The sequence below is a fragment of the Aspergillus foveolatus genome (assembly GCF_047715535.1).
Source record: "Aspergillus foveolatus strain CBS 279.81 unplaced genomic scaffold BDW70scaffold_17, whole genome shotgun sequence".
Classification (NCBI taxonomy): Eukaryota; Fungi; Ascomycota; class Eurotiomycetes; order Eurotiales; family Aspergillaceae; genus Aspergillus; species Aspergillus foveolatus.
The window spans coordinates 112,855-133,246 of record NW_027396081.1 but is presented as its reverse complement, the minus strand read 5'-3'; the positions used below and the strand labels follow the sequence as shown (position 1 = coordinate 133,246).

Sequence of the window (20,392 nt, the reverse complement as noted above, 5' to 3'; positions counted from 1 at the left end):
TGGTGCGTAGCACTGTCGCATCAGACGACACCAGTAATCACAGTGCCGCGCTACGTTTCTCAGGAGACAGCAGCAAGTTCCAATGACTCGAAGCGACTGCTTATTGGGGATTTACTTCCAATCAAGTTCGGGCGCCGTCCAGTATTGCCCCCTCCCCTCCCCCTGTGTACGACGTTCAGGCCAAGGCGCATTCATGATACACCGTATGATATATAAAGTCCTGCCTCGTTGCTCAAAGTCCCTGTCTTCCTCATATGTTCTCAAACAAAAAACCATGACAGAGGTAGCAACGCCGAAGCCTCTGGGCGAAAGTTCCAGCCAGGACACCTCAGAGAAACAGGTGCACCCAACCCTACATGAAACCGATCATGGAGCGGAAACAGACCTCCGCCGCACCCTGTCCACCCGGCATCTGACCATGATCGCCCTTGGCTCGTCCATTGGCATGGGCCTGTGGCTTGGAAGCGGTACTTCCTTGCGCAATGGCGGCCCTGCCGCCCTCTTCATCGGATACATCCTCGCCGGGACGATGATCTGGTCAGTGGCCCATGCCATCGGCGAGATGGCCGTTCTGTATCCGCTGCCGTCTGCCTTCGTGCAATGGAGCAGTATATTTATCAGCAAAGAGCTCGGCTTTGCCGTCGGCTGGGCTTACTGGTTTAGCGCGTTCATCACGATCGCGAACGAGCTACAGGTACGGTCGCGTGTACTTTAATCAGACGGGAAACTGACGGCAAAGGGCTGTGTTACGGTGTTGAGTTTCTGGACGGACGCAGTCCCAACCGCTGCGTGGATCAGCATCTTCTGGTTGGTTATCATCTTCATCAATGCGTGGGCCGTAAGGTTCTTTGGCGAGGTAGAAGTCGTCTCTTCGACCATTAAGTTCTCGTGGATCTTTGTCGTTATCATCTCACTCATAGGTTGGCAACCCTCCATACCTCACGTTACCTGCACATTGCCAACTCAATCCAACACCAGTTGTCTCTGCCGGAGGAGCGCCAAACCATGAAGCAGTCGGCTTTCGCTACTGGAACGCAGAGCCATTTACCAACGGTTTCAAAGGCTTTCTGAGCGTGATGCCGACCTGCATCTTTGCAATGTCCGGCTCCGAGAACAGTGCATTGGTCGCAGCCGAGACCCAGAATCCTCGTCGGTCTGTTCCCCGGGCCGTCGGCTCAATCTGGCTGCGTCTTTCCCTGTTCTACCTTCTTGGAGCGCTCGTCGTGACCATCACCGTTTCCCCAGAGGACCCTAACTTGTTCGGCGCCTCGGGAACTAATGCATCGCCCTTTGTCATTGCATACACGAATGCCGGGATACCGGTCTTGGCCCATATGATGAATGCCGTCATCTTCATCTCCGTCATCTCCACGGGCTCCATCTCTGGGTTTGGAGGCTCGCGTCTGTTGGTGGGGTTATCCCATCTTGGCCTTGCGCCGAAGGTAAGCAGCACTCCCACCACAAGGGTCAACCCAATACTAAGGAGCAGATCTTCGGCCGCGCCGACAAGAAAGGCCGTCCGGTTGCAGGACTGGTAGTCACCCTCCTCCTCGGTGGTGGACTCTCCTACCTTAATGTCAGCCAAAGCGGCGCAGACGTCTTTTCATGGTTCTCGAACCTCACCTCCCTCTTCACCCTGTTCGGCTGGGGCTCCATCTGTGCATCCCATCTGCGCATGCGGTACGCGTGGAAACAGCAGGGTCGATCTGAAGCTGATCTGCCCTGGAAGACGTGGACGTATCCCTACGCCTCATGGTGGGGACTCTCCTGGTGTATCCTGCTCATCATCGCGGAGTTTTATCTGAGTGTCTGGCCGCTTCATACGAATCCCAACGTAAGCGACTTTTTTGCCAACTATGTGAGCATCATTGTTGTTCTTGTTGTGTATCTCGGTGCGAGGATCTGGTACCGGGGTCCGTGGTGGGTGGATGCCGCGAGCATTGATCTGGATGCGCCGAGGAGATTTTACGCCGTAGATGATGCAGAGGGAAAGAGGGTGAATGTCTTGAAGAAGTCGGTGGGGTGGGTTTTTAATTAAGAACCTCTGCTTTTTTTTTTTTTTTACTCATTTAACGAGGGTTATTGTCCAATGGTAAACTGGGAAGTCCAGATATATAATGTACCTTAATGAGCAAATCAGAAGAAGCTAGCCAGTATGCATTAACGTTAACCGGATGATACGAAATAGAGTCATTAATACAAAGCCTAAGAGGACAGCTCCATCAATAGCATTTCGCCCCCACTGACTGTAGCAATCTTGGAAACAACGGCGGAAGCAATTTTCCACTTATCAACCCAAACTCTCCGACGCGACTCCTAGATAGCAGCATGTCCATGAGTCTCAAACGGCAATCCAAAGCATAGAACCCCGACACCGACCCAAAGCGCCGCACTGGCATAGATCGGTGCTGTCGTGAACCCTGTCTCCGACGCAATCAAGCTCGCGACCAGCCCACCGAACCGAAGCAGCGATGCCGCTGTCCCTGTTGCAGTGCCGCGATGAGGAGCGGGAAAGGACTCCGGTGTGAAGGCGTACATTACGGCGTAGTCTGACAACTAATTAGCTGAGGGAATGGAGGCCAGTGTGTGAAAGGTGGACGGTTGGCGTACCGAAATTCCCTAACAACCCCGTGACACACGAGAACGCGAGGCTCGATGTTGGAGTCTTGACGCCGATGTACGCGAAGAGAAAGACACCAGTTACGATCGAGGAAATACCCATCATCCAGCGCCGCCCGAGGAAGGTATTCACGAGCACCGCTGCAGATAACGGACCAACGACCCCGACGGCCGACTGGATGCAGTAGTTGCGGTAGGTCAGGTCGAGCGAGGAATCTTGCGTGAATCTGGTGGCAAGGTAAGAAGGGAGGAAGTTGAAATACAGCGGGTATGCGATGCCTATACACATTGTTAGTCTTCGTGTTTCGAAGACATTGTGCTTGGTCTGGAGGGAACAGTTAGGGCAATACCTATGGTCAACCAGACAGCCCAGATCAATGCCGTATGCCGGGAGAGCTTTCGTGTCGCGAAGAGAGCTCGGTAGTGTTCTCCTCGAAACTCCTTCATGTTCTCTTTGAGGATATCCTTCGTCGACAATCCTTCCTCTGCGTTTAGGGTGATACCCAGCCGAGCGTCGATGGCCTGGAACATCGATAGCGTCAGCGGCTCTGGCTTTCTGTTCTGACGGGCGACATAGTTCACTGCATCCACCGCAGCTTGGTCCTTTCCTTGCGAGAGCAGGTACCGCGGCGTTTCAGGCATCTTGAAGACGAATATGCGGACGAAGGTGAAAGCGAGGGAAAGCCCGCCGAGGGTGATGAGGGTATATCGCCAGCCCATATTGTCGGCGCGCGAACAGGTGTCTGGCGTCGCATCCGTTGGGCAGCTGAAGTTGGCGAGGAATACCCATGCAAGCAGTGACACTACAAGCTGTCCGAGATTCCACCAACCACTGAGCGCGGTCAGGAGGTACTGGTGGCTCCCGGGGATGAATTCGAGGCTGCACGATTAGTGTCTTGCGTCCTTTGTCGAGTATTTGCGGCCCACTCACAAGATCATCGAGTCGCAAACCACATTACCACCTGCAGCCGTTCCTATTACTGCCCAGAGAGCACTAAAGGCGACGAAGTTCGACGTCCCTGCGGCGGCACATAGGAAAATGCCCGCGATTGCTAACGTCGAGTTGAAGGCAGGCTTGCGGCCGATCAAGTCGGAGGAAATGCCCCAGAATGAGGCACCGATGATCATTCCAACATAATATGCCACCGAGCTGTAGCTCACCTGCTTGATGCCGCTGAACTCCTGCTGAATTGGCGGCTGGACAGCCGATATCCCCTGTGAACAGAAATTATCGACAACCCAGCCAAAGCCAGCGACGGCGAACAGCTTCCACTGGAATCTGGGTTGGTTAGAATCGTATTCTGGTGGGCGAGGATATAACGCACCGCCCCATCCCAATGTCCGCCATGCATTGCGAGACGAGCTCTGACTTGAGACGGTAGGCGTCCGTGGTGGACGAGCCGTAGAACTGCTCCATCTCGGCGTCGTCGACCACCTCCATTTTCCCAATGTCCTCCGGCGGGACATCGTCCATCGGACGCTTCTCACGCTTTTCAAGTTCGATTTCCATGATGATCTGGCTGGCGATATTCTTGAGACCTCCAGCATTGATGGCCGGGTATGATATATCCATACTGCCTTAAGAGTGCGCTGACAGGACGCGAGTCAAGACTGCCAGCGCAAGGGGTGGGGGTGGTATCTGATTGCGTCGTCCTGACAATGATAAGTGAGGCCAGAGCTGGATTACATGACGCCGGTGCCAGGCTTGGGGGTTTGTTTACCGATACTTGGTGATCTATGAGAATCCCGCGGTGGCAGTCCTGAAAACGAACTCATCCATTTCTTACTCATTAAGCTACCTTACATGACAACTACTCGACTCAGTAGGCTACGTACTCAGTAGACTACGCAACAATAGCCGTGGCAGAGGCAGTTTCCATCTTCTGCGCCTTTGCTTTCTCCGCGAGCTCCTTCTTATACGCCTCAGCCCGGCCATAACTCTGCTTATACGCGCCCCTGACCATATCCTCCACCGTGATGGGCGGATATTTTGGCTGCTCGCCTGCCTTGCAGCAGTTTGGCAGACACTTGCACACATGATCTGGGTTTCCGCTGAAGAAGAACGGGATCGAGTACCGCTCGCGCCCGGACTTGTTGATCACGCGATGGATGTTCGACTTGTACCGGTCGTTGGCCATGCGCATCATCAGGTCGCCGAGGTTGACGACGTATGCGCCGGGAACAGGTTGGACCTGTTTGCTGTTAGAAAATGCAAGCCTGGACAGTCTAGAGCCCGTACGTCAAGCCATTGCCCACTCGGGGCGTCGAGGACTTGGAGTCCATCGACCTCGTCCTGCAGCAGCAGCGTGATGCATCCGAAGTCTGTGTGCGCGCCGATTCCGCGGTTGAGTTTCTCGTCTCCGTCTTTTGGTTGACTGGGGTAATGGAGCATGCGCATTGTGGCTACGCCGCCCTCGGTGAGAGGATCGAAGAATGACTCCTCGACATCCAGTGTAAGTGCAAGGACCGCCAGCACATCTTTCGCCAGCTCGTAAACGGCGTGGTAGTATTCCATCGACGTCTGGCGGAACTCCTCGGCGTCTGGGACAGTCGCGGGCCACTATCGTATCTCGTCAGAAATACTCTTGCCAAACTGTGCAAACTATGCGCGCGCTGACCGATTCGAACGTACCTGATTTGGCCCCGAGTTCAGCCGCCCATTGATATAGTACGGGTGATCCGTCCCGATCTCCTCCCCAATGTAGAGGCCTTCCTTCAGTTCTGGCGCCGTTCCGACCTCAAGCATCTGCGATCGAAGCAGTTCGTAGCCGCGGTTGAACGAGTTGAGGTCTGCGCTGTCAGCCTTCATGCGCCCTGATTTGGTTAGGGAGAGTAACTCTTATCAATCGCCATTTTCTCCTCCAGCGGCAGAGCGAAGAATCTCTTCGCGGCATTCATGACCCGGACTTGCAGCTCGCGCGGAATATGATGACCCGTGATCTGGAAGAAGCCATTGTACTCGCAAGATTCGCGTACTTGTTGTACAAGCTTGGCTTTGGCGGCACTGTCGGTGCCGTAGAAGGGGGAGAAGTCGAGGATGGGGGGAGCGGTTGGAGCCATTAGGTAGGTATTCTCTTTCAGATGCGGGAGATGTGGATAGATGTGGTTACGAAGGTAAATCTAATAAACTGGATACTCAACGATCACTGATGTATAGGAATAGGATGGGTGGTTGCTGTTATGGTATCGATCGAGCTAATTATCTACACAAAGCCCCCTTCCCCTCAGCCTGGAGGCTTAGCGGAGCGGATAGTTGTCCGGTTGACAAGACATAAGACTCCTGATTACTCCATATACACAGCAATGACGGCGAGAGGTACGGACAAGAGTGGGAGATGGAGGCATGCGAGGGCGTCAAGAGTGGGGGATGCTGATTAGATACGGGCCGAGCCCTGCCTGTCTCCATTCTCCGTTCTCCATTCTCCAACGATCGCCTATCTGGACCAAGACTGGGGCTATTGAGGACGGACTGCCGGTCCTGATAGCGATAAGAGTGGATGTCTGAAATGCTGGTGAATGTTGGGGTTGCACAATGACGCAGCAAGGAGTTCCAAACAGAACGGGTTATAAATCTCCACACCTCCATTCCCATCTCCACCTGATGGACTGGCCATTTTTGGACATCGGTCTTCTGTCCTGCTGTCGTCATGGGCGTCACTGCAACCGATATTGAGAAGGTTCCATCGGCCGGGACGCCGGACGAGTCCAAGGCCGGTGAGACTAGCGTCTATGTTGACACCGAGGCGGAGAAGAGTTTCGGTATGTTGATCGAGTGGCTAATGATCAGTGAGTCTGAAGGGACGCCGGACATTGCTGACTCGTACCAGTCCGCAAGGTGGACTTCTTTGTCCTGCCTATGCTATGTTTGGTATATTGCCCTGGCACCCGTGGTAGACAGCGGGTATAGGCTAACCGCGGTAGATGTACTTCTTTGACTGCATGGATCGAGTATGTTCAGCCTCCCTCTACTCTTGCCTGAAAGAATAATAGCAACGGCACACTAATACCAGGCGACAGAGTAACCTCGCCAACGCCAAAACGGACGGCCTGGAAGAGGACATCAACCTCAAGGGCAACGAATACTCGCTCCTTATCCTGCTCTTCTATATCCCCTTTGGCCTATTTGATCTGCCGTGGAACCTGCTGATCAAACGGTACTCGGCACGGCTTATGCTCTCGCTCAGTATGTCTTTCACCCGCGCAGTGGGAAACCCAAATGGCTGATAGGTACGGTACGCAGTGACCGTCGTCTGGGGCATCTGCGCGTTGTGTCAATGCGCAGCAAATAATTTTGGCGGATTACTCGCTATCCGTATTATCCTGGGGTATGTTTCACGCGCAGAGATCCTGCCGGGATGTGACTGACGAGGACGCCGGCAAGAGTCTTTGAAGCAGGCTTCTTCGCCGGCTCGACCTTCTACTTCACGCTCTTCTACACACGCAATGAGATGGGGTTTCGGCTCGCGATCCTGCAGTCCTTCGCCGTGCTGGCGTCGGCATTCAGCGGCCTGATCTCATTCGGCCTCTTCCAGATAAACCATCCCACCGTGAAGGGATGGCAGTGGCTCTTTATTGTCGAGGGGGCGATGACGCTGATTATTGGCGTGATTGGGTTCTGGTGGTTACCGGACACAGCGCAGAGCGCGTGGTTTCTCACGCAGCGAGAACGAGACGCGGCTTCTGCCAGGCTCCTGAGGGATACCTCTGCAGAGGTCGAGACGGAGCTGGAGCTGAAAGCTGCGTTCCAGACGTGGAGCGACTGGAAGTTTCCCATCTGGGCTGTCATCACCTTTTCCTACCCGGTTGCGTATGCGACGGCGATGAACTTCTTCCCCATTGTATGTCCCCCAAAGCTATATTAATTTTTTTATTATCAGTTTATTTTACTGACGCCGCAGATCGTGGCTCGCCTCGGCTACTCCGTCGTCAAGACGAACCTCTGGACTGTAGCGCCTAATCTCGTTGGCGCGGTGGTGCTGCTCGTCGTCGCCAAGTCATCTGATATTTTCCGCGAGCGGTCCTTGCATATCATCTTCAGCCTGACGATCTCGCTGGTGGGAATGTTGATCCTGGCCAGTATCGACGTCTCGCATAACAAGGGCGTCTCGTACTTTGCCTGCTTCTTACTCGCATCGGGTGCATACATCCCGACATGTCTCGTGCACGCCTGGCACAATAACAACAATACGAACGAGAACTCTCGCGCTGCTAACACTGGCTTCTTTGTCGGGCTGGGCAATATCGCCGGCGTGCTGAGTGCCGCTACTTTCAGGACAGAGTATGCGCCCAAGTATGTGCCTACGCTAGTTGCGACGTGTGCGTGTAACGGGGTCTGCATACTCGCCACCGCCTTTATGGGCACTTGGATGAGGATGGAGAACCGGCGCAGAGACAAGGAGCAGGGTGTTCGAATTGTTGCCGGGCAGATCGAGACGCGGATGCTGGCAGAGGGTGAGAAGAGTCCAGAGTGGCGGTATTTTCTGTAGAGAGACAGTCAGCAGAATGTAGGGACTGGGCCAGTCTTAGATAGCACCACAGAAGGCTACAGAAGTAACAACCAAGGCTGGCTCTGCAGCTATCGGTTCGTATCACGGCCAGCTAATCCTGCAGTATAAGCTCCTCTCTGATTTGATATGAGCGCCGGCAGGTTGCTCCTAATCTACCCCGCACGCTTATCGTCTCCACTGCGAAAGATAATATAATCAAAGCATCTCCTAGCTCCATACGGAGTCTCCATCAAAGCAAGCGAAAAAGACCAGACTAGCACGCTAGGAGTGAAGAAGCGAAGATGAAGAAACACGGCTGCACTTACCCCGGCTGCTCCAAGGCCTTCACGCGCGCTGAACATCTCCGCCGGCATAGTCTCAACCACGAGACGATCAGCAACAGCCAGGGCTACACATGCCAGCGGTGCATGACGCACTTCTCCCGCGCGGATCTCCTGAGCAGACATCTGGACCGGCATGCAAAGAAGGACGCAGAGGCAGGAGGGTTTGGGAAGGGCGTCCTGGAGACCAGGAAGAGAATGCGCAGGGCTGAGGACGGGAGTATCGTGCTCAGGCCGCCCAAAAGGTCGTCGAGACACCAGCAGAAGACTGGCCCGCCCGTTGGAGCTCCTTTATCGTCGACGGGCTCTGTCTCTGTCGGGTCTGGGAGGAGCTCGCGGTCGCCAGACGACAGCCTGCACGCTGCGCAGGCCCCCGTCTCCCCGCCGCGGTCGGCGAGCGACCCTGTCTCGGTCTCTGGGGTCTCCATGGACGACGAAGGGACTGACCCGGATCCAATGCTGGCCCCAATGATGCCGGGTGGCCCTTTTGAACCGTATGTTGAACCGATTCCCGGTCAATTCGATGCGGCGGATGGGTCATGGGGTGGATTTGATGCTCTTAGCGATGGAATGATGCTGGACACGGGTACGCCTCCTCGTCTATCTTCTTTCTTTTATTTTTATTTTTATTTTTATATTCTTTTTTATTAGCTGTATGATGCCAATACAGTAAAGCTACCGACTTCAATCTTCCCTTCGCAGCAACGGGCAACTACAATTGGCTCTTCGACGTCTCCTCCCTCGACGACGCATTCCACCACCTCGAGCTCCCTCTCGGTCCTGATCTCGTTCCCTTCGCGAATTACCACGGTAACGACGCGCATGCGAGTACAATTGAGCTGTCTGGGGCCGGCGCAGAGAGTGTGCAGGACAGTATGTTGAATCTCGATCTGGATATCGACCTGAATGGGCTCCCCGCTGGGTTTGTGCATGACCATGGCCCGGATGGATCGTCGGCTTCTGTTCTACTACAGGCAGCGAGTTTTGTCGAACGGGGTAATATTAACGGCAGTGACCCTAAGCGAGACTTTCCAGACCTAGACTGGATGGCCGGTGCGCCGCCCATCGAGAGCACCGTTCCGCTGCGCCCTCAACTGAGCGAAGACGCACGAAGAGGGATCTTGACACTGATAGCGCAGAGTCCTCCAGTCGACATCCACGGCCAGCCCTTGAACCTAGACTCGCCGCTCCTCTCTCTATCGGCACTGCAGAGCTACAGTGACCTGTTCTTCTCTCGCTTCAATACTACGTACCCGCTCATCCACAGCGCGACCTTTGACCCGAACAAGACTGAACCGGTCTTCTTGGCCTCGATTCTGTCAATGGGCGCTACGTACAGCAGCCGTGAAGCTCATCAGCTGGCTGTGGGTATTCACGATGGCCTGCGGAACCAGCTCTTCTGCCACGGCGCGTTCAGTCCGCAGCCAGACGAGCTCTGGGTGCTGCAGGCGATGCTGCTGATTGACTGCTTTGGGAAGATGCGCGCCGGCCCTAAACAAAGGGAGCGGGCGCAGCTGTTCCACTGTGTGCTGATCAAGCTTATCCGCCGGAGTACCTGCTGTTCGATCCGGTCCGATACCCGTCGTGACCCAGGAGTGGTCGGATCAGAGCTGGAAGATGCGTGGAAGAGGGCCATGGACGCCGAGCAGCGTAAACGCCTCGCATTCCAGTGTTTCATGTGGGATACGGAGCATTCAGTCCTCTTCAGCCAGAGTCTGTGCATGTCTGCTTTTGAGATCCGCTCGTCGCTTCCCTGCTCGTCGGCCGCGTGGGAGGCACATACGGCGGAAGAGTGGTCCCGACATGCCTCGAGAGACACAGAACATGCATTCCTCCACGTGCTGAAGGGATACATTACCCCCGGCTCGGTCTCCCGACCGCGCGACCTAAACGGGTTCTCCCGGATGGTCGTCTTGCACGGCCTCATGTCCATCAGCGCAGACCTGAAACGGCGCGATCAGACAACGCTGCGCGCAGAGACGCCCGAACGAGTCGGCGCCTGGACGCCGCGAATGGGGAGGGCGTATGACCTCTGGAAAGCAGACTTCGATGCCGACTGTTTGAACATGAAACTCGGGCCGGTGCAGGTGCCAGCGGACGAGATGAGACGGTTTACGAGTCTTAAAGCCGCGGCGATGGCACTCTACCGTGCCGCCAGCCTTGCACTCCATGTAGAAGTACTGGACCTGCAGATTGCAGCGGGGGCATCGCAGATCCTCGGGCGGGTTGTCAGACAGCATGATCGCGAGCGGTCCCGGGTTATGCTCTCTCGCTGGATGTCTGGACCATCTCCAGCCGCGACAACAGCGTCTCGCCATGCGGCGGCTCTTCTCCAGGACGCTGTGCTGAGCTTGCACGACTGGGACCAGACGGACGCATTCCACTTCCCCTGGTGTCTGTACCTGGCGACATTGACGGTTTGGGCGTTCCACGCGCGCGAGGGTTGTGTACCCAAACCGACAGATCTGTCGAGTCTTATTGTGGCCATGACAACCTCGAATGTGGCCGATCTAGAGGGTCTGGCAGGGCAGTATGATACACGGCCACTAATACGGGCTATGGCGCAGCAGCTGGCTACAGTACGATGGGCGGTTGTGCACGATGCTATGAAGGTCTTGGTGAATCTTGGTGTTTGATTTTGCTATATTTGCTGGAGTAGCTTGCATCAACTGTATATCTGTATTCGGTGTCGTAGTATTCATGCTCTATTGGGCGAAAGGGTAGTCCGTATAGCCCTTCTCTGGGGGCGTTGCGCCATAAAACGTACTCCGGTCATACTTGGTCAACTCGATGCCCCCTTTCAACCGCCGTGGCAGATCGGGATTCGAGATGAAAAGCCGACCAAAGGCGATGGCATCCGCGCTGCCTGTAACCAGTTTCTCACCGGCGTTCTCGGGCTTGAAGTTTCCTGCCGCAATGAAGCTGACACCCCCCTTCTTCAGGGAAGATCTGAACCCATCAAGAGATGGCTTGACAACTTCCTGCGTTGTCTCAAGGGCACTGATCTTTTCAGACTCGTCGAGGACCTCGTCGAAGCGCGGCTCGATCATGTGCACGTAGGCTGGCCTGCTGGACTCGGGAAGGGAAGCGATCTGGGTGCACAGATACCCCCAGTGCTTCTGTGGGTTCGAGTCCCGTGTATCCTGGAAGTAGTTGTATGGGGAGAGGCGGATCCCGACGCGCTCTGCGCCTATGGCTTCCGTGACGGCCGAGATGATCTCAAGGACGATCCGGGACCGGTTCTCGATTGAGCCTCCGTAGGCATCGGTCCGGTTGTTCACATTGTCGTGCAGAAACTGGTCGAGCAGGTAGCCATTCCCACCTGTTACAGTCAGCATCTGCTAGGGCATGCTATGACAATAGCGGGCGAGAAGGGTGGTTACAGTACCATGAATCTCCACTCCGTCAAAGCCCGCCTCGATCGCCCTCTTACTCGCCGCCGCATACTCCAAGACGACCTCCTTGATCTCGTTAATGGTCATAGGACGCGGTGGCGCATCGGCATACTCCATCCCATCCAGCGCCTTGCCGGAGATGGGGATATCAGACGGGGCAAGAGGCGTCTTTCCACCGAGAAAACCGGGTGTAGTCGCCCGTCCAACGTGCCACAACTGGCAGAGGATGAGCCCGCCCTTTGCGTGAACTGCATTGGTGACTTTCCTCCAGCCCTCAATTTGGCTCGGGGTGAAGATTCCGGGGACGCCAGGGTATCCTGCTGCCTGCATGGACAAGCTGTTTAGCCATCCATCCTATAAAAAGAAAAAAGATAGAAAACATCCGGTGCATACATCACGACTGATTGGAGTTGCCTCAGAAAGCATTAGTCCCCCCTTAGAGGCGCGCTGGGCGTAGTATTCCACGTTCAGATCGTTGGGCACCCATATGCCGTCAGATTCCTTGGTTGAGCGCATGCGCGTGCAAGGGGCTTGGACGACACGGTGCTGCAGCGCAAAGGCGCCAATGCGAAGGGGAGTAAAGAGCAGTTCGAGGGGAGAAAGGGAGCCCATAGTGTTGACTGTTTCAGTAGACTACGTCATGAGCATAAGTGAATTGGTCGACGGAGCGTGTACATACGTTAGGACTGTGGCAAAGCAACCTGTCGTTGGAACGCTTCCCAGTGCTGTTCTTGTGTCTTGTCCGCAGCAACAGCAATTGAGACGAGTCTTATATTATGACCGTGCACCACTGTTGGATTGTTTTGGATAGATCTACACCGTACAAAGGGTGGGGATGTGCACATGAGTGGCCACAGCAGGCCCAAGGTTGGGGGTTACTACACTTGACCATCATTCAACCCCTCAGATATCAGAGGCTTACTCCAACTCACCTCGTCGCATCTGAGTTTTGAGACGGTAGATTGATGACTATTTCTATGTGATAGTTCCCTTCCCTGCGCGGGCCTTATTACCTACTGCCGGGACTGCACAGAGAACCATGGACGCCCTTCTCCCGAGCTCATCGCCACAGCTCAAGTTCTACCTAAACGGGACTCCCATCTCACTAACCAGCCCACATCCTCGCTGGACACTGCTCGACTTTATCAGATCTCAGGACGGTCTCAAGGGAACGAAGCTGGGGTGCGGTGAGGGCGGCTGCGGTGCCTGCACGGTCGTCCTCCAGACAAGACAGCATGGAAAGAAGATTCGCCACCTTGCTGTGAATGCTTGTTTATATCCATTAATAGGAGGTATTGCCTGCTCTGCCTGACCGAGAGTCAAAGTATAGTGAATGCTGATACGTACAGTATCGGGAAAGCATGTTATCACGATCGAGGGCTTGGGCACCGTTGACCATCCCCATCCGCTCCAAGAACGGATCGCCAAACTGCACGGCTCACAATGTGGTTTCTGTACCCCGGGCATCGTCATGTCGCTATATGCCATGATCCGAAATGCGTACGACCCTGTTACGGGGGAGTTCCAGCTATCCGCGGATGATATCGAGAGCAATGGGCATCTAGATGGGAACCTTTGTCGGTGCACGGGCTACAAACCCATCCTTAATGCGGCGAGGACATTTATCGAAGAGGATCTGGGAGCTGTGCCGAGCATCGTCGAGGCAGATTTGGTGGGCACGGAAGAAGAGACGGAGACCGATTTGGGCGCGCACTCAGGATCTGGGGATACCGGCTCACGGTCAAGCGGCTCCTGCGGTCGTCGTGGGGGCTGCTGTAAAGATAGCCCTGGCACTTCATCATGTTACTCCAGAGAAACAGACGTCACTACACCCTCATTGCCAGATTCTCCCGTCTTGAAGCAGTATGACTTCATCCCATACACACCAACCACCGAACTAATTTACCCACCCGGACTCGCCAAATTCGTACCCGAACTGCTCTGTTACGGCGACGCTGAGCAGGCCTGGGTGAAACCGAGGTCAGTGCAAGAGGCACTGGAGATCCTCTCGCAGTACCCGTCTGCTACCCTTGTGACTGGGGCAAGCGAGGTGCAGGTTGACGTCCGGTTCAAAGACTTCAGACCGTCTGTCTCTGTGTTTGTTGGCGATATCGTTGAGATGACAGGTATATCATGGAGTGAGGATATGAAGACGCTGTTTATTGGCGGCTCTGCCTCTCTATCCGATATAGAGGCTGAGTGTCTGCGGTGTATACCGCTGCTCAAGGCAGAGAATCTCGGCTCCGCATCGGTGCTTTCCTCCATCGCTAGAACTCTGCGCTACTTTGCAGGCCGGCAGATCCGCAATGCTGCCTGTCTGGCGGGAAACATTGCCACGGCGTCTCCCATCTCAGACATGAACCCGCTTCTTCTGGCTGTGGGTGCAACTGTCTATGCACGAACTTTGGTGGAGGAGACGACCATCCCAATGTCTGAGATGTTCAAGGGATACAGAAAAACGGCCCTTCCATCAAGCTCGCTTATCACGAAGATCGCCGTACCTATGCCGTCCAAAGACCAGACCGAGATCATCAACGCATACAAACAGGCAAAGCGAAAGGACGACGATATCGCAATTGTCACTGCCGCATTCCGCGTCCGCCTCGGCCGTGGGCCAGATTATACCGTGCAGGAGTCATCACTGGCCTTTGGCGGCATGGCGTCTACCACTGTCCTGGCACACAAGACTGCGTCTGCCCTTGAAGGGAAACGCTGGGGCGACGAGGCTGTGCTCGATATCGTTCTCACCTCTCTGGGCGAAGAGTTCAACCTTCCTTACAGCGTCCCCGGGGGAATGGCGACATACCGAAGGACATTGACACTCTCCCTCTTCGTGCGGTTCTGGAACTACGTAAACCAGAATCTGGGTCTTGGGTACGACAGCGATCTCGCTGAGGAAATCCACAGAGGTATTTCCACAGGGTCACGAGATGACGACAATCCGTACGCCCTACGAGTCGTCGGACAGCAGATTCCGCACCTCAGTGGTCTGAAACATGCGACGGGCGAAGCCGAGTATGTCGACGATATGCCTCCGCTGCATAGGGAATTGCATGGGGCGCTTGTTCTATCGGAACGTGCTCATGCGAAGATCCTCAGTGTCGACTGGGCCCCTGCACTTGAACGGGGCGCTGTGGGATATGTTGATCATACTTCTCTCCCCGAAGAAAAGAACCACTGGGGTCCCGTTGTGCACGATGAGCCGGTTTTTGCCAAGGGCGAAGTTCGTGCACACGGCCAACCGATTGGTCTTGTCTATGCAGAGGACGCAATGACTGCACAGATTGCGGCCAAGGCTGTCATAGTTGCTTATGAGGATCTGCCCGCTATACTGACAATTGAGGAGGCAATCGAAGCGAGGTCCTTCTTCAACTACGGGAAGGAACTCAGACGGGGCGCGCCGCCTGAGGAGATCAGGAAAGAGTTGGACGATTGTGAATATACTCTCTCAGGCACAACGAGGATTGGAGGCCAAGAGCATTTCTATCTCGAAACAAACGCCGCCATCGCGGTACCACATACAGAGGACGGGAGTATGGATGTTTGGAGCAGCACCCAGAACACGTAGGTTCCCCCGTTCTGCCTTCTACTTTAGGGCGTGCCCTAACTCTCTTTGCATGCAGAATGGAGACGCAAGACTTCATCTCGCAGGTGACAAACGTCCCACGGCATAAAATCAACGCCCGGGTCCGTCGTATGGGCGGCGCCTTTGGTGGCAAAGAGTCCCGATCCGTGCCAATAGCGTGCATCGTCGCCGTTGCGGCGAAGAAAGCACGCCGTCCCGTCCGGATAATGCTCAACCGCGACGAAGACATGATGACCTCTGGCCAACGACACCCTATCCAATGCCGGTGGAAGGTCGGCTTCAGCCGAGAGGGAGAAATTCTCGTCCTTGACGCAGATACCTACAATAACGCGGGCTACTCAGTAGACATGTCTGCCGCGGTGATGGACAGGTGCCTCACGCATATCGAGAACTGCTACTACATCCCGAATGTCTGGCTTCGCGGGTGGGTGTGTAAGACAAATACACACTCCAACACGGCATTCCGTGGCTTTGGGGCTCCGCAGGCTATGTATATCACTGAAAGTATCATCAGTGCGGTGGCAGAGAAAGTGGGTATCAGTGTCGACGAGATCCGGCGGAAGAATCTGTATCAGGTCGGGCAGCGCACCCCCTTCAACCAGGTGCTTGATGAGGATTGGCATGTTCCGTTGCTGCTTGAGCAAGTGCGCAAGGAGGCAGACTATGATGCCCGCAAGAAGGGGATCGAACGGTTTAACAGCGAACACCGCTGGCGCAAACGAGGAATAGCCCTGATCCCCACCAAATTTGGCATCTCCTTCGCGACTGCCCTTCACCTCAACCAGGCGTCCGCTGCCGTCCGTGTCTACACAGATGGGTCAGTCCTGCTCAACCACGGGGGTACGGAGATGGGCCAGGGCCTCTATACAAAGATGGTGCAGGTCGCAGCGCAGGAACTGCGGGTCCCGGTCGACCAGGTTTACACACAGGACACGTCGTCATATCAGACAGCGAATGCGAGTCCCACAGCGGCAAGTTCGGGGAGTGATCTCAACGGGATGGCGATCAAGCATGCCTGCGACCAGATCAATGAGCGGCTCAGGCCATACCGGGAGAAGTATGGGGAGGATGCAGACCTAGGGACCATTGCCAAAGCTGCCTACCGAGACAGAGTGAACCTCTCAGCTGCCGGGTACTATAAGATGCCTACTATTGGATATGAGTGGGGGAATTATTCCGAAAATGTAAAGCCGATGTATTTCTATTTTACTCAGGTATGACACGGCCCTTCCCCTACACTTTTCAGGCTGCCAACTAACAGGAGACAGGGAGTGGCATGCACCGAGGTCGAGCTCGACCTGCTTACAGGCACACACACAGTCCTACGTACAGACCTCAAGATGGATATTGGCCGCAGCATAAATCCCGCAATTGACTACGGACAGATTGAAGGCGCATTCGTGCAAGGGCAGGGTCTGTTCACAATGGAGGAGTCCCTCTGGACGCAATCCGGACAACTGGCAACCCGCGGGCCAGGCACATATAAGATCCCGGGGTTCGCTGATATCCCGCAAGTGTTCAATGTGAGCTTCCTGCAGGACAATAAAGAAAAGACGATGTGGAAAACGCTACGGAGCATCCAGTCAAGCAAGGGGATCGGGGAGCCACCGCTTTTCATGGGGAGTAGTGTGCTCTTCGCGCTGAGGGATGCGCTCAGCTACGCGCGGAGGGAGAGGGGGGTGAGCGAGCCGTTGGTGCTGGACAGCCCAGCGACGGTGGAAAGGTTGAGGCTTGCTGTTAGAGACGACTTGGTGCACAGGGCACAGGTTCAAAGAAAGGATGGGGAGCAGGCATTTTTTGTTGCTGTTGCATGATACCTGGTATACAGACTGACATTTACGGAAGACGATTTGAGTCTGCTACCTGGTCTGGCCTTTTGTAGTTAGCTATTACTAATATCGAGCCACGATTCTTACTGCTTCTGGGATGAGTGATTGTTCCGGTAGGGTAGATGATATTTTGGAACCGGGTCTTCCACGCGAGATGTGTAAAGGCACCATCGGCAGGCTCATATCAGATCCAATTTCCAAGAACAATAGACCGCAATATCTGTCGAAGACAATATAGTAGATTTCCATCCTCCGATCTTTGGGATCATCCATTTCGTTGCAGATTTCCAGGCTTTATCAAAAAGTCCAGCAAACATCGGCCCAGATGAGCCCACCGGACCTCGTACGTTCCGTGAAACACCAAGTATAAGCTGCTTTGGTAGTTTGCAGGCTACCAGTAAGTGACGTGAGTGCCGCTCTCAAGCTCCCTAGAGCAATACATCCGCTGTAGGTGAGAATGGGAGAATGGTATAGCTGTCAATTTCCTAGCATCTACCTTTACGTGGGTCTGCTAGCATTCTCCAAATCATGGGACTTGATAATGCTGACTCTAATCAATCCTCTAATACCGACCGAGCAGGAAAAAGCACTGTTTACCGTCCGCGAGTATGTATGCAGACTAGGGATGGTCGAATGGTCTAAACAGAGAGCTTCGCGGTCCACTGAAAGCATCATAAACCTGGTGGGTCCAGGCCGCAATAGTTGGATATCAAAGGCATCAGCCGCGTCACCATAAGGTTTCGGTTTGTCAAGGTGCTGGATTGTTTTGCCTTACCAATCCTCGGCGGTCCGGGTACGGTAAAGTCGGATTGACGGCTGCAAATCGTGTTCAGGTCAACGTTGGCGATCACGGTTATCTCCCCGCCTTTCAACGAGCAGGTAGACTGGTTAGGACTGCTGTAATGCGAGAATGTACGGCGGTGCCTGACTGAGAAGTGGTGGGTCAACTTCCACCAGTAGCTTGGTCTTAGTGCCTGCATATCAACTGCAGAGGTTGCGCCTAGCAGTGGTTACTAGCTTCAGCATTTGGTCTGCTGAGAGCATCTATAGCAGATTGAGCTTAGCAAATGCTTTGTAAGAGCTCTTCCCGCGGTGCTGCTAGGGCTTCCTTCGTGGGGGCCGAATCCCGCCCTATTTAGTGGTCTGGGTATTTATGGTCTTATTCTTTTCCCATAGCAAAAATAGCCCTTCTAGTGGTCCCACTCGTGATGTCCGTTGCAAAGCGTGGGATCAAAAACCCTGCAAAAAAAGGCCGCCTTACTATAAGAATGGTCGTTGATTCGACTCATAGATGAGCTCTTATGGACGGGCATATGTGGCTCGGAATTGATCATACCAATTCCGCGTATGCCCCGCAAGCTGAGGAGATGAAGATGTCTATTGTTTACTGTACTTCCGGCGAAGCCTAGTAAAGTCTGGTGGAGTGGGAATAAACTTGACGGACATGATCACGGCACTGATATTGACCGAAATAATGGGACAGCCGACACAGACGGCACTGAAACTGGCCCACCGTTGAGAACTGGAGCGTTCAGCTGATGGCTAGCCATGTTCTTGTCCATGGATATCGACTAGCAATGGGGCCGCTCCGTTGCAGAAAACCTCTTAGCGCAGCCACCAATCTAGCTTGACGAATGGCAGTGCATGTTGGTTATTTCTCTGGAATCCATCGAGTCATGGTAGCTCGATGAAGAGAGAAAACTCCGTGGAGCTCTGAGGCCTGGGTGCGTCTATGCGGAATTTGGGTGTACTGCGCGTTTCCAGAATACAAGATTGAGATATAAGGCTCGCCCTCGCTGGCTCTCGTACCTCCCTTGCACCCTTTAGTTTCTTCGTGCGCATCAAAACCTATCACATCCCAAGCGAAAATCTCTATTTATCAATATGCACCGCTCCTCAATCCTGCTCGCCCTCTCTAGTGCGGCCCTGGGCTACGCCCAGGGATTTTCGACCGAGTGCTCTGACATATCACTCCTCGATTACTGGCTGATCGCGACTTGCCCTACCGGCAGCGGCGATTCTATCACCAGCAGCGTCTTCTTGAACGCTAAGCTTGGTAACAGTAATGGGAATCTCCAGGTGCGTCTTTATTCTATGGCGTAGATGACTGGAAGAGAGCTGATATGCTTTTAGTGGGCGGAAGAGTATGGCTACTATCCCCTCATCAACGCTCTCATCGCTTTATTAATGCCACCTGCAGCGGCCACTACGTCCAATCCTGCCAGGACTGTACCCTCGACGGCGCAATCCTATCATGCGAGTGCGCGATCGCCGCGCTGCCTCGCTACCAGAGCACCACTCTGGATTTGGGTACGACTCCCTTCTTCCATGTACTTTGCAGCGCACCATCGCGGTCTGACTTATCGATGCAACCGCAGAGGAGCACATTGCCAACTACGAGGGGCACCTCCTATCCAACCAGACCGGCGCCATCACGACGATCCCGTCGGACGCCTCCGTAGCCGTCCCGTCCGACTTCGATGTGACCCTGGCTCTGGCCACGGTTGGCACTGCCTGCGAACGCACCGGGGTCACGCTGGGCCTGAACAACCCGACGGACTGCTACTACGTCAATCTGGGCGTGACTATTGAGTATACCGCCGCGCTGCAGACTGACAACCAGGGATGGGAGATTGTGGCGTACGCCGATACGGAGTGCACGAGCGACCCAGTCTATACTTTCTCTTCAGACGACGACGACACCTGTGTCGTGTTTGAAGAGACCGTCCAGGCCTTCTCTGTCAAGCCGCTGTGGAATGCCGATTACTAGGCGCAGGAGCCTGGCGACCAGTAGGGGAGGATAATCGCCGGGGTAATAAGCTCATCGTAGTACAAATATTAAGACCTCGAGTGCAAATATACCAGTCTACGACAGCCCAATTAGCCTCCTTGACATCTCATATTCAACTTGTTTGTGGATTATGGCGATGACGGCTTCATGCTTAGGTAGGCGAGGGTACCCCTCATGTTCAATGCAGATGCCCGACTTCGTCCAGGTTCATAGTACTGTTAGCAGGTCGGCTAGGCCGACCTTTCCTACCTCACCATCTGAATCTCAGTAGGCAGACCGTCAAACCAGTACATTCATACCTGATCATCGGCTCACCTACACCGTAGACGGTGCCGGTCTTGGTAA

At 54.5% G+C, this 20,392-nt stretch overlaps 7 protein-coding genes across 7 annotated transcripts; 5 read left to right on the top strand and 2 right to left on the bottom strand.

The window, feature by feature from the left end:
- Nucleotides 1-274: 274 nt before the first annotated feature.
- On the top strand, nucleotides 275-2,038 carry BDW70DRAFT_158917 (putative amino acid transporter; the record flags this gene model as incomplete). The annotated part of the gene is made up of 4 exons (XM_073740611.1): nucleotides 275-694; nucleotides 740-920; nucleotides 979-1,442; nucleotides 1,490-2,038. The coding sequence occupies 4 exons, from the start codon at nucleotides 275-277 to the stop codon at nucleotides 2,036-2,038; spliced, it is 1,614 nt and encodes a 537-aa protein (XP_073597059.1).
- Nucleotides 2,039-2,316: 278 nt separating this feature from the next.
- Nucleotides 2,317-5,679, bottom strand: BDW70DRAFT_149397 (uncharacterized protein; the record flags this gene model as incomplete). Its single annotated transcript, XM_073739003.1, has 9 exons — nucleotides 2,317-2,549; nucleotides 2,611-2,898; nucleotides 2,970-3,499; nucleotides 3,551-3,898; nucleotides 3,945-4,054; nucleotides 4,473-4,811; nucleotides 4,859-5,179; nucleotides 5,252-5,409; nucleotides 5,457-5,679. The coding sequence occupies 9 exons, from the start codon at nucleotides 5,677-5,679 to the stop codon at nucleotides 2,317-2,319; spliced, it is 2,550 nt and encodes an 849-aa protein (XP_073597058.1).
- A 587-nt stretch (nucleotides 5,680-6,266) lies between these two features.
- On the top strand, nucleotides 6,267-8,105 carry BDW70DRAFT_158914 (major facilitator superfamily domain-containing protein; the record flags this gene model as incomplete). The annotated part of the gene is made up of 7 exons (XM_073740610.1): nucleotides 6,267-6,378; nucleotides 6,447-6,487; nucleotides 6,541-6,567; nucleotides 6,637-6,802; nucleotides 6,860-6,944; nucleotides 7,001-7,457; nucleotides 7,518-8,105. The coding sequence occupies 7 exons, from the start codon at nucleotides 6,267-6,269 to the stop codon at nucleotides 8,103-8,105; spliced, it is 1,476 nt and encodes a 491-aa protein (XP_073597057.1).
- Nucleotides 8,106-8,407: 302 nt separating this feature from the next.
- Nucleotides 8,408-11,082, top strand: BDW70DRAFT_158913 (transcription factor domain-containing protein; the record flags this gene model as incomplete). The annotated part of the gene is made up of 2 exons (XM_073740609.1): nucleotides 8,408-9,032; nucleotides 9,122-11,082. The coding sequence occupies 2 exons, from the start codon at nucleotides 8,408-8,410 to the stop codon at nucleotides 11,080-11,082; spliced, it is 2,586 nt and encodes an 861-aa protein (XP_073597056.1).
- A 69-nt stretch (nucleotides 11,083-11,151) lies between these two features.
- Nucleotides 11,152-12,453, bottom strand: BDW70DRAFT_149395 (alkene reductase; the record flags this gene model as incomplete). Its single annotated transcript, XM_073739002.1, has 3 exons — nucleotides 11,152-11,768; nucleotides 11,835-12,195; nucleotides 12,235-12,453. 3 exons carry the CDS (start codon nucleotides 12,451-12,453, stop codon nucleotides 11,152-11,154), a joined length of 1,197 nt encoding a protein of 398 aa, XP_073597055.1.
- Nucleotides 12,454-12,880: 427 nt separating this feature from the next.
- On the top strand, nucleotides 12,881-17,241 carry BDW70DRAFT_158911 (Molybdopterin-binding domain of aldehyde dehydrogenase-domain-containing protein; the record flags this gene model as incomplete). Its single annotated transcript, XM_073740608.1, has 4 exons — nucleotides 12,881-13,133; nucleotides 13,191-15,405; nucleotides 15,465-16,641; nucleotides 16,696-17,241. 4 exons carry the CDS (start codon nucleotides 12,881-12,883, stop codon nucleotides 17,239-17,241), a joined length of 4,191 nt encoding a protein of 1,396 aa, XP_073597054.1.
- Nucleotides 17,242-19,140: 1,899 nt separating this feature from the next.
- BDW70DRAFT_158910 (uncharacterized protein) lies at nucleotides 19,141-20,026 on the top strand (the record flags this gene model as incomplete). Its single annotated transcript, XM_073740607.1, has 4 exons — nucleotides 19,141-19,335; nucleotides 19,390-19,400; nucleotides 19,457-19,566; nucleotides 19,635-20,026. 4 exons carry the CDS (start codon nucleotides 19,141-19,143, stop codon nucleotides 20,024-20,026), a joined length of 708 nt encoding a protein of 235 aa, XP_073597053.1.
- Nucleotides 20,027-20,392: the final 366 nt, after the last annotated feature.